General features: G+C 42.8%; 1 protein-coding gene across 1 annotated transcript in view; it reads left to right on the plus strand.

Moving 5' to 3' along the window:
• The first annotated feature begins 1,277 nt into the window (after window positions 1-1,277).
• tes (testis derived transcript (3 LIM domains)) overlaps window positions 1,278-13,719 on the plus strand; it is a 28,148-nt gene continuing 15,706 nt past the window's right edge. The window contains exons 1-2 of the mRNA XM_007894580.2: window positions 1,278-1,354; window positions 8,665-8,750. Coding sequence (XP_007892771.1) covers window positions 1,328-1,354; window positions 8,665-8,750 — 113 coding nt within the window. The 5' untranslated portion in view covers window positions 1,278-1,327. The remainder of the gene's footprint in view (window positions 1,355-8,664; window positions 8,751-13,719) is intronic.

Below are 13,719 nucleotides of genomic sequence, written 5' to 3' on the forward strand. Positions count from 1 at the left end.
GTAAGAATTCAGGCAGCAGAGTCCTGAATGAGCTGGATCTTTTGAATAGTGGACCTGGGGAGACCAGCGAGGAGTGCGCTTTGAGTAATCCAGGCGGGAGGTGACAAACGCATGCATGAGTTTTTCGGTTGCATTTGGGGTAAGATACTGTCAAAGGCGAGCAATATAGCAGAGATGGAAAAAGGCAGTACTAGTCAGGAACCGGATGTGGGGGAGGAAGGACAGCTGGGGTTGAACCGGGTGCCTAGATTGCGCACTGCTTTAGTGAGCGTGAGGGAGAGCCCAGGGAGGTTGAGGAGTTTAAATCCGCAGGAGTGCAGACATTGATGGGAGCCAAGGAATATAGCTTCCATCTTGTCCACATTCAGCTGCCAAAAATTTGCACTCATCCAGACCCTGATGACTGCCAGACAGGCTGAGAGAACCTTGGTGGACCTGGCGTTGGTAATGGAGGAGGCAAAGTAGATTTGTGTGTCATCCGCATACACGTGGAATTTTACCCTGTGTCTGCGGATGACGTTGCCCAGAGGGAGCTTGTAAATAAGGAAAGGAAGAGGGCCAAGGATGGAGCGCTGGGGTACCCCCCTGCAGGTGACCGGGCGGGGGCAGGAAGAGAAACCATTTGCCGAGATGAAGCGGAGGCGGCCAGGTTTCCCTACAAACGCACAGTCACTGTATCTTACGGTAAAACACCGTGAAGCGTATTTGAGACGTTCTGACTGCGCGATAAAGCGCCGTATCAAATGCGAGGATTATTATCAACAAACTCTCACTCATCGCACGGAGATCCATCCGTCTGCCTGGTGCAGCCGCAGACGGAGCCCACCCGCCACTCCGCCCGTCCCGAGCCACCGAGAAGGTTTAGGGGTTCCTATCAATGTAACGGTTGGCCGCGGCGCACGTTGACCGGAAACTCTGTCACGGTTGGGTTCGAAGGCTTTGAGGGTAAATTGGGGCAAAGGGAGGCTGTGAATTGGCCCCATCCCTCGGATCCCACGCGGTGATTGGTCAGATGGGTTGGCGATTGGGCGGGGTGTGATTGGCCCCGAACCCGGGTCTTTCCTGATTGGTCAGCCCGCTCCAGGAGGACTGGGACCTGATTGGTCGCGTTGTTCATTTCGCTACATTGTGGCGGAAGTGCTGTGAGATCCACTGGTTTCTTTGGAGAGTGAAGTAACTGTTGCCAATTGTATCCCCCCCCCACCCACATACACACACCCCCCACCCACACACACCCACACAGCCCCACCCCCACCCACATACACACACCCCCCACCCACACACACCCCCACCCACACCCACAGGGAACCCCAGCACTTTGGAAGACATGGATTTGGAAAACAAAATGAAAAAGGTAAGAACACCATCAACGCCTTTCAGTCTAACCCTTTGATTGTTTTATTATGATATGTACATTACATATATATGTTTAAAAAAAACCCCTCTTGAACCTTTCTCTCGTCTGATGGGGAGACTGGTGGGGGTGGAGGTGGGGGGTGGGGTGGGGGGCTGGGGGGGAGGAAGGGGGTCTACACCCAACTCCAAATCAACCTATTGATCAATAAAACTTACAGCCGCTTTTGTCAGATAATATGTCGAATAGGACCTCCAAATGCATAGAGCCCAACTGCTGACTGGAGGGGTTTTGCTGTGGAAGTTGCTCATCCCTTTGTGGGTGAGCGGAGGGGAATGTGTTTGGCTGTAGCGTTCTTGTCGGTCGGTGGAGAAAGATGATGGAAACGGAGAGATAGGAACTGAGAGGGGGGTTCGACTTGAGAGGCTTTTGTCACCGCGATCGCTCTCCGCAGTCCCAAGTCTCTAATGTTCCGTGAATCGTACATCAAAAAAGGCTCATAGGAGGTGAGACACACAGGAGTCATCCTTAAGTGTCCGATTAATAGATCAGTTCAGAGGGGGGAAGAGGGGGGAAGGGGGAGGAGGGGAGGGGGGGAGGGGGTTGGTGGTGGTGGTGGGGAGAAAAGAAGCAGAAAGAGCATTCATTCATTCATAGGTTGTGTGGGTTTTAACAGAGAAAGAGAGAGAGAAAGAGAGAGAGAAAGAGAAAGAGAGAGAGAGAGAGATGGGTGGGGAAGGAAACCAGCACAGGAAATGTAGGTCGGTTTCAACATGTTTGCTGGTGGTGACCCCCCCCAACAGCACACAGTTAACTTAGGCATTTTTGAAAAATAATCTAATCAGTATTTTTGCTACAGTGGGAGCCTTTCATTCCTATTTTGATTTGATCCGGAGAGAGCCCCGGCTGTCGAAAAAAAATATTCATAATCGTATGCTTTTACTTGTGCAGCGCCCGAAGGAATGGGTGATGCGCTGAACTTTTGAGTTGTCCAAACTTTATTTGGGAGAAATCCCGATTGCTAAACGCATTGCATTGTGTAATCCAACCGTTTTCACTTTTCCGCACGCTGTCGCAGCCCCAGATCTGTCCCTGGAACGTTTTTTGCATTTTTAAGAACTGTACAAGATGACGGCGTTTCAGATTCTCTGAAGGCGGTCAAGGATGTGCTTCACTTACTCGTGTCAAACTCTGTTGTGTCTTTTAAACTGCCTTGAAGTGGTACTCGAGCAGGAGAGGGATTCAAGCTGGGGCTCTCGCACGTCTTGCAAGAAAAAGACTCAGAGGGGACCTCCTTGGGGTCTATACAATTTTAAATGGGATTGAAAAGGCAAACCCAGATCAATTAGAGTGCACCGAGGCGGGAATTACCTTATTCAAAGGGTAATGAACGACTTGAATAGGTTGCAGAGAAAGATGATTGAGACCAGGACGTTAGATTCATTTAAAAAGCAGCTTGATGCTGAAATGGGGGTGGTGGGTGGTTCTGGAGAGATGCGATTGCTTGGACCGAAGGGCTATCTTCATCCAACCAATCTTGTGATCTTGATTTTGTGACTTGGATCAGCACAGATTCCACTGTATCGAAAATGTCAGGATTATTTCCACATAAATGCACCATTCATTCTCACCCGTGGATATGGATATATTCACATGGGTTTGGTTACATACAACATATTGTTGTAGGTTCCATTTACAAGGAGGGAATATACGAGTTAACTCACCCACCCTATCCACAATACAATTTTTTAAAAAAGTTTAACTACATTAAAGCTTAAATATCCATCATTATTCTGTGCTGATATTTCAATATCCCTGTGAATGCACAGTGCATGGTGATCAGTATTTTCGGTTTATTGTATTCAACCATTTGAGGAATGGAGTTTTTTTTTTACAGAGGAAACTCGTGTTCCAAAAGAATACAAATTTAATTAATGATATACTGTAAAGTGATGTGTTTTTGTGGGCACAGCAATATTGGTGCACAGCAATATTCCATAAACAGCCAAATGATGCTGATGTGAATCTAAAGAAGAAAGAAATAGTAACAAGCTATCTTCAGGAGTTTAGGAGGCATGTATCCATTTCCACACAATATATTAGTCAGTGAGTCAGTGATCAGAGGGCATGTATTGAAGATCATTACCAAAAAAGGGAGAGGTTAGGAGAATTTTTTTAACATGAGTTCATAGGTCATGAAATACCTAAAGCAGAAGCCACAGTAGCCTTTAAAAGGGAATTGACACGTATTCGAAAAAGGCAGGGAGGTGGGAATAAATGTTTGCATCTTTTGAAGAACTAGCACAGCATGATGAGCTGGATAGCCTCTTCCTGTGCTATAGAGTGTATGACGAACCTCAAATTTCAGGTCCAGAGAATAAAAGTGACTAGTTGTTTCATAGAAACATTTCTTCAAGGAAGCGTATTCCTTTAATTCTTGGTCCTTTGCTTGTTACAGCTATACATTTTTAGGTTTTAGTTGTATTGTGTGCACTGAAATAAAAATCGACACTTCACTGAAATATAATAGCATATAATAAACAATTCCATTGCTCAAGTTGCTGTTTTGTGATCACTCAGTATGGAAGTATTGGAGTTGGTGAGTGGCAGCTTTTTATTTAATAATAATAATCCTTGCATTTGATATAGCGCTTTTCACGTCTTCTAGACGTCACAAAGCGCTTCACAGAATAGACTGTAAAGTGAATTGACTGTATATTTTGTGGGCGAAATGCGGCAGCCAATTGCATACAGCAGTGTCCCACAAACTGTCGTGGATTGAAATGACCAATTTATTAATTTATTTGGAGGGATTTTTATCAGGCGAGTGGAGTAAGGAAACTTACCCAAGGTTTCACCCTGCCGGGAATCAAACCCAGATCTCTCGCTTGCAAAGTGAGTGTTCTAACCACTGAGCTACAGGACTCCAGGATATATTATAATATATACAGAGACTGTTGTACTCTTTGACACAAGAGGCACAGCACATGTTGAATGTGCATTAGTCTCAAATTCTTCTCCCAGATTCCCAGGAGTCCCATCAAGATATAAACTACATTTTGCTGGAGTCTCATTGTTAACATTTGAAACCCTCCACATTCTTGCTTCTCTCCGACCTATTAAAGCTTCACCAACCTGTCCATTCGCTCCACTCTATAGGCACTGGCCTGCTCCATGTCTCTGCGCTACCTGCTCCACTATCGGTGGTCGGTCCTTGAGCCTTTCTACTCCACCCTCTGGAAGTCCATCCCACAGCCCCTCCGCCTCACCCCCTTCCTTACCTCCTTCAAGGCCCATCCCAAGACCTTCTTTCGATCGTACCTTTGGTCATCTTCCCTCCTCCACCACTCTCTCATCCCAACCCGCAGCCCGGGTGCAAATCCCTCATTGGCCAGCGCCTTGGGACGTCCTCCCAGTATGAAAGCTGCCATATAAATGCAATTTAGTTTTGTTAACAGAGCGTGCGGATATTTTTCAAATGAATGTGTATCATTCTGCCGCAGGGCACATTAATTTCTTGGAAAAAAATCCAAATAAGTTCCTGTTCTAAAATAAAATCATTGACTTACAACTTACAAACTTAGTCTTAGTTCTAAGAATTGAGTTTTTTTTAAAAAATTGCATTTGGATTTTAAGGTTTGCTTTTAATGGCTTATGAACAGGAAGCCTGTCCCACCAGCTTATCAGATCTTTTAAAACCATTTCCGCGCCTTTTCTCTACATCTTGGTGCGCTCAAAGGGACCATATCCCCCCTCCACACACACACAGCCCCCCTCCACACACACACACCACCGCCCCTCCACGCACACACCCGCCCCTCCACGCACACCCCCCCCCCCACGCACACACACCCCCCCTCCACGCACACACACCCCCCCTCCACGCACACACACCCCCCCCTCCACGCACACACACCCCCCCTCCACCCACACACACCGCCCCTCCACCCACACACACCGCCCCCCTCCACGCACACACACACCCGCTCCACCCACACACACCGCCCCCCTCCACGCACACACACACCCGCTCCACGCACACACACCCCCGCTCCACGCACACACACGCCCCACTCCACGCACACACACCACCCCTCCACGCACACACCACCCTCCACAACGCACGCACATCCCCTCCACACACGCACACACATCCCCTCCCCCCCCCACACACACACACACCCTCCACACACCCCCCTCCCCTTCTGTGAAGAAACCCTGTAGAAAGGGCTTTGACATTTCAGTGCTATAGGTACTTTATCAAATGCAAGACTTTGTTATTCCAAAGCGGAGTATTCAAATTCAAATTCAAATTAATTGTCATAGTTTATGGGCTGTTGCTGCCTCATTTGCCTATATAACTACACTCACTTCATGTCTTCTAATCAATATTACTTTTTGAAGCACTTCAAGACGCTAGTTACGACCCTAGTTTCATATCCTCAAAATAATCCTATATTACCTCGCAGTAAATAGGAACCCGGTTGTTAGTTTACCAGCAAATCGCTTTTGCGGGAATAGTAATCATTTTTTTAAAAAATTGATCACTTCAATCCACGACTGTTTGTGGGGCACTGCTGTGTGCAATTGGCTGCCGCATTTTGGCCACAAAATATAGTCGATTCACTTTACAGTATATTCTGTGAAGCGCTTTGAGACATTTTGAAGACGTGATAAGGCGCTATATCAAATGCAAGGATTATTATTATCTTTTAAGGAATGCCCTTACTTACAGAAGACTGTTTGGTATCCTGGCCAACAATCCCCCAAATAAAATTGGTCATTCCCTAAATGGCTGTTTGTAGGACATTGCTGTGTGCAAATTGGCTGCCACATTTGCCTACAAAATATACAGTCACTATACTTTACAGCATATCCTGTGAAACACTTGAGACAACTTGACAATGTGATAAGGCCCAATACCAAATGTAAGGATTATTATTACTAATCTATGACTTTGACATTAAAGATAATCTGATTTTGGATTGCTCTACTGGAAGGAAGAACTGTCCACTATTTAGCAATTTAGAATATCAGACAAATGGATCAAAATGTCAACCAGTACGTGTATTCTTGTTCTTAAGACTTTACATATGCACTGGTGCGTATTGTTTAGGCTTCAGTGTGGCTCAGTCGGTAGCACTCTTGCCTCTGAATCAAAAGGCTGTGGGTTCAAGTCCCAAGTCTGGACTTTGCCTCGGCTGACACTCAAGCATAGGGGTGAGGGAACTCTGGATTTTCAGAGGTACGGTCCCTCAATTGAAACGTCAAATTGAGGTTACGTCTGCCTATTCAGGTGCACATTGAAGATCCTGTGGCATTATTTGAAAAGAGTTTCTCCCTGTGTCAGGCCAACAGCCCCCTAGTTTCTATTGTTCGTTCACTTCATGGCTAATTGTTGGACATTGCTGTGTGCAAACACGGCTGCTGTGTTTGCCTACAAACACAATAGGCAAACACTTCACAGTAAATTCCTGTGATGTGTTTTGAGAAGCTTCAACAATATAAGACTGTATCAAATTACTAGTTTTTTTTGCATGAAGTTGTAAAATTGTGGATTGTTTTTATATATCATGCTTTTCACGGCACAATGACGGACACATTTTGTACTAAAACGAGTTTTGGTTCCATCCTACATTTGTCAAGTATTTCTCTCTTAAGAAAAGGTCAGATTGACCTTGCAAAGAGAAAAATGGGTTTGTATCCTAGACCGATTCCTTTCTTAAACTGTAATTTTTTTTCAATGGAATTTTCTTTCTCATCTTAACCACGAGCTTGCAGATTACCTGTTTTGGAAAGAGTACAAGCAGTTGGGAGGGAGGCCAATTCTTCATTGTTAAATTGCTGGCTCAGCAAAGGATATTGCAGTAATGTGACTCAACCTTTGGTAAATAGAATATGTGTGTGCACTGCAAAGCATGGTTACCTGACCTGAGAGACATAAATTCTCCTGTTTTCTTCTAGTCTCAAACAACCACTGCTGGTTTTCCTTACTTCGAATTTTTTTTCTCTCTGCTACTCTGTAATAGAGAATGCATTTTCACAGTTTGACGTATGCTCAGATGGCTTTAATAACAGTGTCTCTCCCCCTCCCCTCCTCCCACTAACAGCCATTTGCACAGCAGCCAGTTTTTAGGCAAAATGATTTGCTGTCAATAGGGGATTTTGTTGCTTGCTTCGCTGGATGTGTGAGGCCTTTGTGCTGGTTCTACCGCGACAGTGAAGGAACTTTTATTCTCTCTTAAATGCCAAATCCTCCACAAACAGAGCAATAATCTAAAATGTTAGACTAAAAATGTTGGTCCCATTAAAAACATAGAAACTTGCGGTACAGGAGACATTTGGCCCATTGTGCTTATTGCTACCTCTGTTAGTCCCATTTCCCCCTTCCCCATACCTTTAATATTTCACAGGTTTGATTCCCGGGTGGAAGGGGCGAAACCTTAGGCAAGTTTCCTTACTCCACATGCCTCTCTTTACCTAGCAGAAAGTAGGAACCCAGTTGTTAGTCAATTGGCAGATTGCTTTCCGGGGCTAAAAATTTGAAAAATAATAATAATTTGATCACTCAATCCACGAATAACTGTGGGATGGGCACTAGTGGCTGCCACTTTTTGCCCACAAAATATAGTCAATCCACTTTACAGGATATTCTGTGAAGTACTTTGTGACGTCTCAACGATGTGATAAGGCGTTATATAAAATGCAAGTATTATTATTATTGCCTGTTTCAGTTATTTATCCAATTCCTTCTTGCAAGCTAATATCGATTTAGCTTCAGCCACAATCCCAGGTAGGGTATTCCACGTTTTAACAATCCTGTCAGCCACATCACAAACTCAAGATGGAGCCAAATGGGGGCATTGATCAGAAGGCTGTCTGTTCCAATTTGTCTTCATTTCAATTTACCCTAAAAGGACAAAAGTAGATTTTTTGACACATTTCCAGATGAGGCTCCTGTATAATTTAGTAGACTATTTTGTTTGCAATGGTCGAACGCCAGAGATATGGCTAGGCATAAAGTGAACCAAGAGTTAGGGAAAGCAGCTGTGACCACTCAGTAAAAATATACATCATTTTTCTTCACAGTATGTCAAAGTCTGCATTTGAGGAATGGCTCTCAAGGAGTTGAAATTGAATGGCTTTCATCAGCGAACATTTCCTTTAATAGAATTCTTAGCTGGAGCAAATATTGAGTGGCGTTTAAAGATTTTGTTTATCTTATTTGCAATGTCCATCTTGGACATGGAAAGAAATTTATGTCTTATATACTGAGACTGATGACATAATGTATGTGCTTTACCCTGCAGATCACCCTTGGACATGAACAGGGAGCAGGGGCCCCATGTCTCAAATGCAAGGAAAAATGTGAAGGATTTGAACTCCACTTTTGGAGGTATTGCATCTATTAAATAATTACTTTTTTTTTTACATTTTCAATGTATTATTTGGTTCAAATATCATCTAAAAATGTTTTATGTTTCTGTGGCTTATGCTGGGCCATTAGGCTTGAATATTGGAAGCTCAGACCCACCTTGTGTTTTTTTTGGTCATGTTTAAGAATATCCAAACCAAGCAGAGTTACATGCCTCCCAACTTAATGAGGAAATTCCTGCATTTGGAAAGGAATGTGCATTCTCTGCGCAGGGGCTCATCTTGCTTACCTAATTCCAGAGAGTATCGGATGCAAGTTAGCAAGACCCAAGGCTTGGGACCACAGAGTGTGGGTTGGCATACTGCTGCAGTTTAAAGAAGCTAAACTGCACAGTTGTGTTCATACAGGGGATTATGGATGACTGATTGGAAGTAAACCTCTTCATAACAAGCCTGGTCCTGGTTGATTTTTGTTGTCGAGACAGAGTGCCCCACTGCCAGGTAAAGTGCTCCTATCTGAAAACATTATTGATCAACAGGTTTGAATGTCAGTCAAGGCTGGAATTCAGACTACATAGTTTTCAGTTGTAAGTCTGTGCTTTGCTGCTGGACTCTTACATTGTGCTCCATTCAATAAAATCATCAGAGACAACAGAACAAGAGTGTCAAACCAAATGAATGGTTCTATTTGCTGACGCACCTTGTTGATTTTTCTTCATTCAGCTTGAATGCAGTCATGATTTGCAACTTGTACTGTTGCTGGTTGACTTGCTGCCCAGATATATTTCATTACGATTGTATATTACTCTACTTGATGTCTACCAGAAAACTAATAATACAGCAACAACTTGCATTTATATAGTACCCTTCGTGTAAAATGAGGGTTCGGAGCGATTCACAGGGACGGTGTTGGACACTGAGAAAGGGAGGGGAGAGGTGACTGTAGCACGGTTGAAGAGGTAGGTTTTCAGACATCAAGCAAGACCGAAGGTAGAGGCAGAGAGAATAGTTGCTAAAGGCAGCAATGATGGGGTGGAGAGGTTGGGGACACACAATGGGACGGAGTTTGCTGAATGGATGCGGCAATCAGAGGAGTGGGTTATGAAAAGATCACATAGATAGGGAATTGCTAGAGAGTAAAGGGAGTTATATTTTAGGATCTTAGGACACAGGAAGTCAGTGGAGTATGAGAAGAAACTAAACTTCAGTTTCCAAACTTGAATCAAAGATGATGCAGTGATGTTTATAAATGTGCTCTTTCACTTAAATCACAGTGCGCTCATGACATTTTATGATCTCATTAAATTCTATTAGCTCTTCCACTCCCACTTCTAATCCCCTCCTCCCTCTTTTCTACTATTAAATGAACTACAAAGGAATAGTCTTGTCTGATATAGGATTGGGTCAGATGTATAAAGATTATTTAAGTCTTTCAGAACAGCATATGGCTGTAATACGAAAAAATGCAATTATAGAACTGCACAACTCAACTACCAGGGAAAGTATTGACTCTGCAAGGAATCTGTCTTGCTGTGGTGAAAACTGGCTGCTGTGTTTGCATACAAGTATACATTAACAGTACATCCTGTGAAGCGCTTTGAGATGTCCTGACCTGAAAGGTGCTATGCCAAATGCAATGATTATTAGTAGTAGTATTTATTATTTATAATAACCATTTGGGAGCATCAAATGTACAATATGGAGATTTAACTTAGTGTGGAATAAGGTGCATATGTCACTTCTCCTTTGCATTTGCTGGTTTGGTAAAACCACTTGAAATTGTACCAGTTTTTAAGTCATGCACTTGTATTCAGGATTTTCGAAACTTTGCTTTAATTCAAGTGCCACTGTTGCACTAGGGTTTACAGTGGTTTGCTGTAAATATGACAAGAATGTATTGAATGTTTGTATTTTGGTCTGTCGTGTCATTTTTGAACTAATATGGTCTCAAAATGAATGTTCTGTTTAATTTGATTTCAAAGTTCCAAAAGTTACTGTAAATATTCCTGCTGCAAAACAAGTAAATCACTCATGATGATAGATAAAACTGACATGGTACTTACTTTCCAACGAATCTATTACTTTCCAAACCAATTTGATTATAAGACATTGCTGTGAAGCAGTGCTCTGGGATAATAAGAATATTTATGGGAGAAAAAATGTCCCCCCTACATATTTTTGTCAAAAAAGTAATAATGTAACACAAAACACTTTGTTACTGTTGACAGATATTATCTTTGTGCTGGGCGTAGTTTGTGACAATTTCTCACACTGTCTCAGTACCCTGCTCATTATTTCCAATGGAAGGAATCGCTTGGGGTGGTGTGATGTGTGTGCATATGTGAGTGAGGGTGTGAGATGTGCACACACCAAGCTTTGGAAACATCACAAAGATTGCAGCACTGATCAAGAAGTGTTGGGTTTATATTTTTTAATCTAAAAATCATAGATCCTATGAGAAAGGTAATCTCATAGATTACATTTCTCATGAGTACTTGTATTAAAAAATGGCATTCTTATCCCGCAGTGTTCCTTTCACTTTTAAAACAGTTGCTTTACGACGATCTCCTCTGTGTATTGCAACTACATTCCCAGGGCATTACTGACAGTGAAAATTCACGCAGAGACTGTCAATCAGCCCTTGCATTGTTTGGATTGTAAAATAAAGTTCACTTCAGTACACTGGTGAGCATATTGCATGAAACCTTTGCACATTGAATTAACATGCAGCTTACTGGCAATAAAAGGGAAATTGTAGTACTTCCTTTTACAAAACCTGTTGCCTTTTCACAGAAATGAGGCACCATGTGCTTTCATGAAATTTCCAGATTTCACATGTTTTTTGAGGAGGAGGGGAAAGAGAATATATATGCTTTGAATATGAAGATTTGTTTGTTTATTCAAACCTGTTGGTTTATTTAGTACATGGAAAAGTCACTTAGGACATCTTTGGAAGAAATGTTTGCTTTTTATTGAGAGATGTATTTCTGACCCCTGCAATTTTACAGTTTTACAGCTCAATCTATTGAGCACGAGTTACTTTGCCGTGACATACTTTACATTGAACAGAAAGGATTGCCAACACGCAGTATCATTTCGCTCACCCATCTGTCCAGTTCTATCAATTCCTTTACTCAGTTTTAAAGCTTCGGCCCACTCACCTTGCTTTTTTATGTGGTTTTCCAACTGAGAAGATATGCCAGTAACCTCCCCAGGCTGTCACAAATTCAGCTCCAACAAATTAAGAATTAAAAAGCTTGATAAATCTAAGTCTTCCTTGAAATACAACATTCAAAAACCCAAGCTAAATCGTATATAAATCCAGCAGCAGCAGTTACAAGAAATACAAGATGTGTTTAATTGCAGTCTGCAATTTTAAAACACTCACTAAGTTTTAGTGAACTGATCCCCAAAAATTTAGTGGCTGAACCCCCAAAAATGACCTGCATTAAGTTTATCTCTGAGACAAAATACATGCAGACACATTAACCACAAGAGGATCAAGTTATACCTTCTCAAAGTAGTCATTTCAGTCTATTCAAAAGGGAAACATTTAGGCTACAGAGAGCTGAGATTTTCTAGCTGAATGAGCTGATAAGAATGTCCTTGCAGTTGAGTGGCAGCATTTAGTTTGGCATTTAGTCCAAAGTGCGTGGCCATGTCTTGGGGCAGGATTAGGGTTCCATTCTTTTCTCCTTTGTGTGGAGAATTATTGCCTTCAGGTGCCAGTTGACCTCAATAGCTCAACATTCATTGGATTGTTGGCCCAAACCTGCTCTGTTATAACTCAAAGAATGAAGGTTGGCTACTGCAGTGTTGTGTGCTTAGTCTCTAGATTGCTTCTTCCTACTCAGACAGCCTCTGTTCCGAAGATGAGTGCCAATGAAATGTGGAAGAACTGGATTCTTGTTTTATTGCATGGATTTAGAGATCGTTGCTTGCCAGTTGAAGCTCACTACCTGCTTTGGATGATATGCTCTGATGGCTTGATTCCAGCTTTTTGGGGTGTTGGAGGGATGGGTATTGTCACAAATGGGTATCAGAAAGAATCTGCTGTGTAATCCGAGACTTCCTGTTTTACATTCATTTCAAGGCTTTTTTTACGAGTAAACTTGCTGCCACGTTCAACCGGAAAACATAGTCACTACACTTTACAGTATATCCTGTGAAATGCTTTGAAACATAGTCCTGACATAAAAGGTGCTATATAAAATTTAAGAAGCATTATTATTAGTCCGTGTTCATACTGTCCATAAGCCTGAAGGAAGCCAGCAAAGCAGAAGGCCTCATGTTTATTATGGCGTCCTGTAGCTCAGTAGTTTGAGCATTTGCCTCTCAAGCAAGAGACCTGCGTTTGATTCCTGGCAGGGCAAAACCTTGGCCAAGTTTCCTTACTCCACACGCCTAATAATAATCCCTCAAAAAAACATAATAAATTGGTCACTTCAATCCACGACTGTTTGTGGGACACTGCTGTACGCAATTGGTGCCCGGTTTCGCCTACAAATATCCAGGCAATTCACTTTACAGTATATTCTGTGAAGCACTTTGAGACTTGAGAAGATGTGAAAAGCGCTATATCAAATGCAAGGAATTATTCATTATTATTTATCATCTGCTGCTTCTGCCTTTAGTTTTTAAAAAAAGAAAGAAGGTCAGAGAAGAGGCCAGTCCTCTCCCTGCCCCGCTCTATTAAATAATGGCCATTGGGTGGCTCATCAATTGCAAACCATCCCATCCCCACATCTGCCCCCCCCACCCCCAAATCCTCACACTGCCTATAGATGCAGCTGGCATCCTTGCAAGGCTCCTCCATAACTTTGCTGTGTAAAATGACACCTGCTTACCCAAGCTGATCTTTGTTCGCTCACTCCCTGCGTTCCCAGGTGGCAGATTTCCTGGAAGTAATTTCCATTATGACTTCTAAACTCAGTCGCTGCTTGTTGCCTGCTGTAGCTTTGCATTTGTGCCACAGCCTATTCCCCATTGAG

Source organism: Callorhinchus milii, unplaced genomic scaffold (assembly GCF_018977255.1).
Source record: "Callorhinchus milii isolate IMCB2004 unplaced genomic scaffold, IMCB_Cmil_1.0 Scaffold5, whole genome shotgun sequence".
Classification (NCBI taxonomy): domain Eukaryota; kingdom Metazoa; phylum Chordata; class Chondrichthyes; order Chimaeriformes; family Callorhinchidae; genus Callorhinchus; species Callorhinchus milii.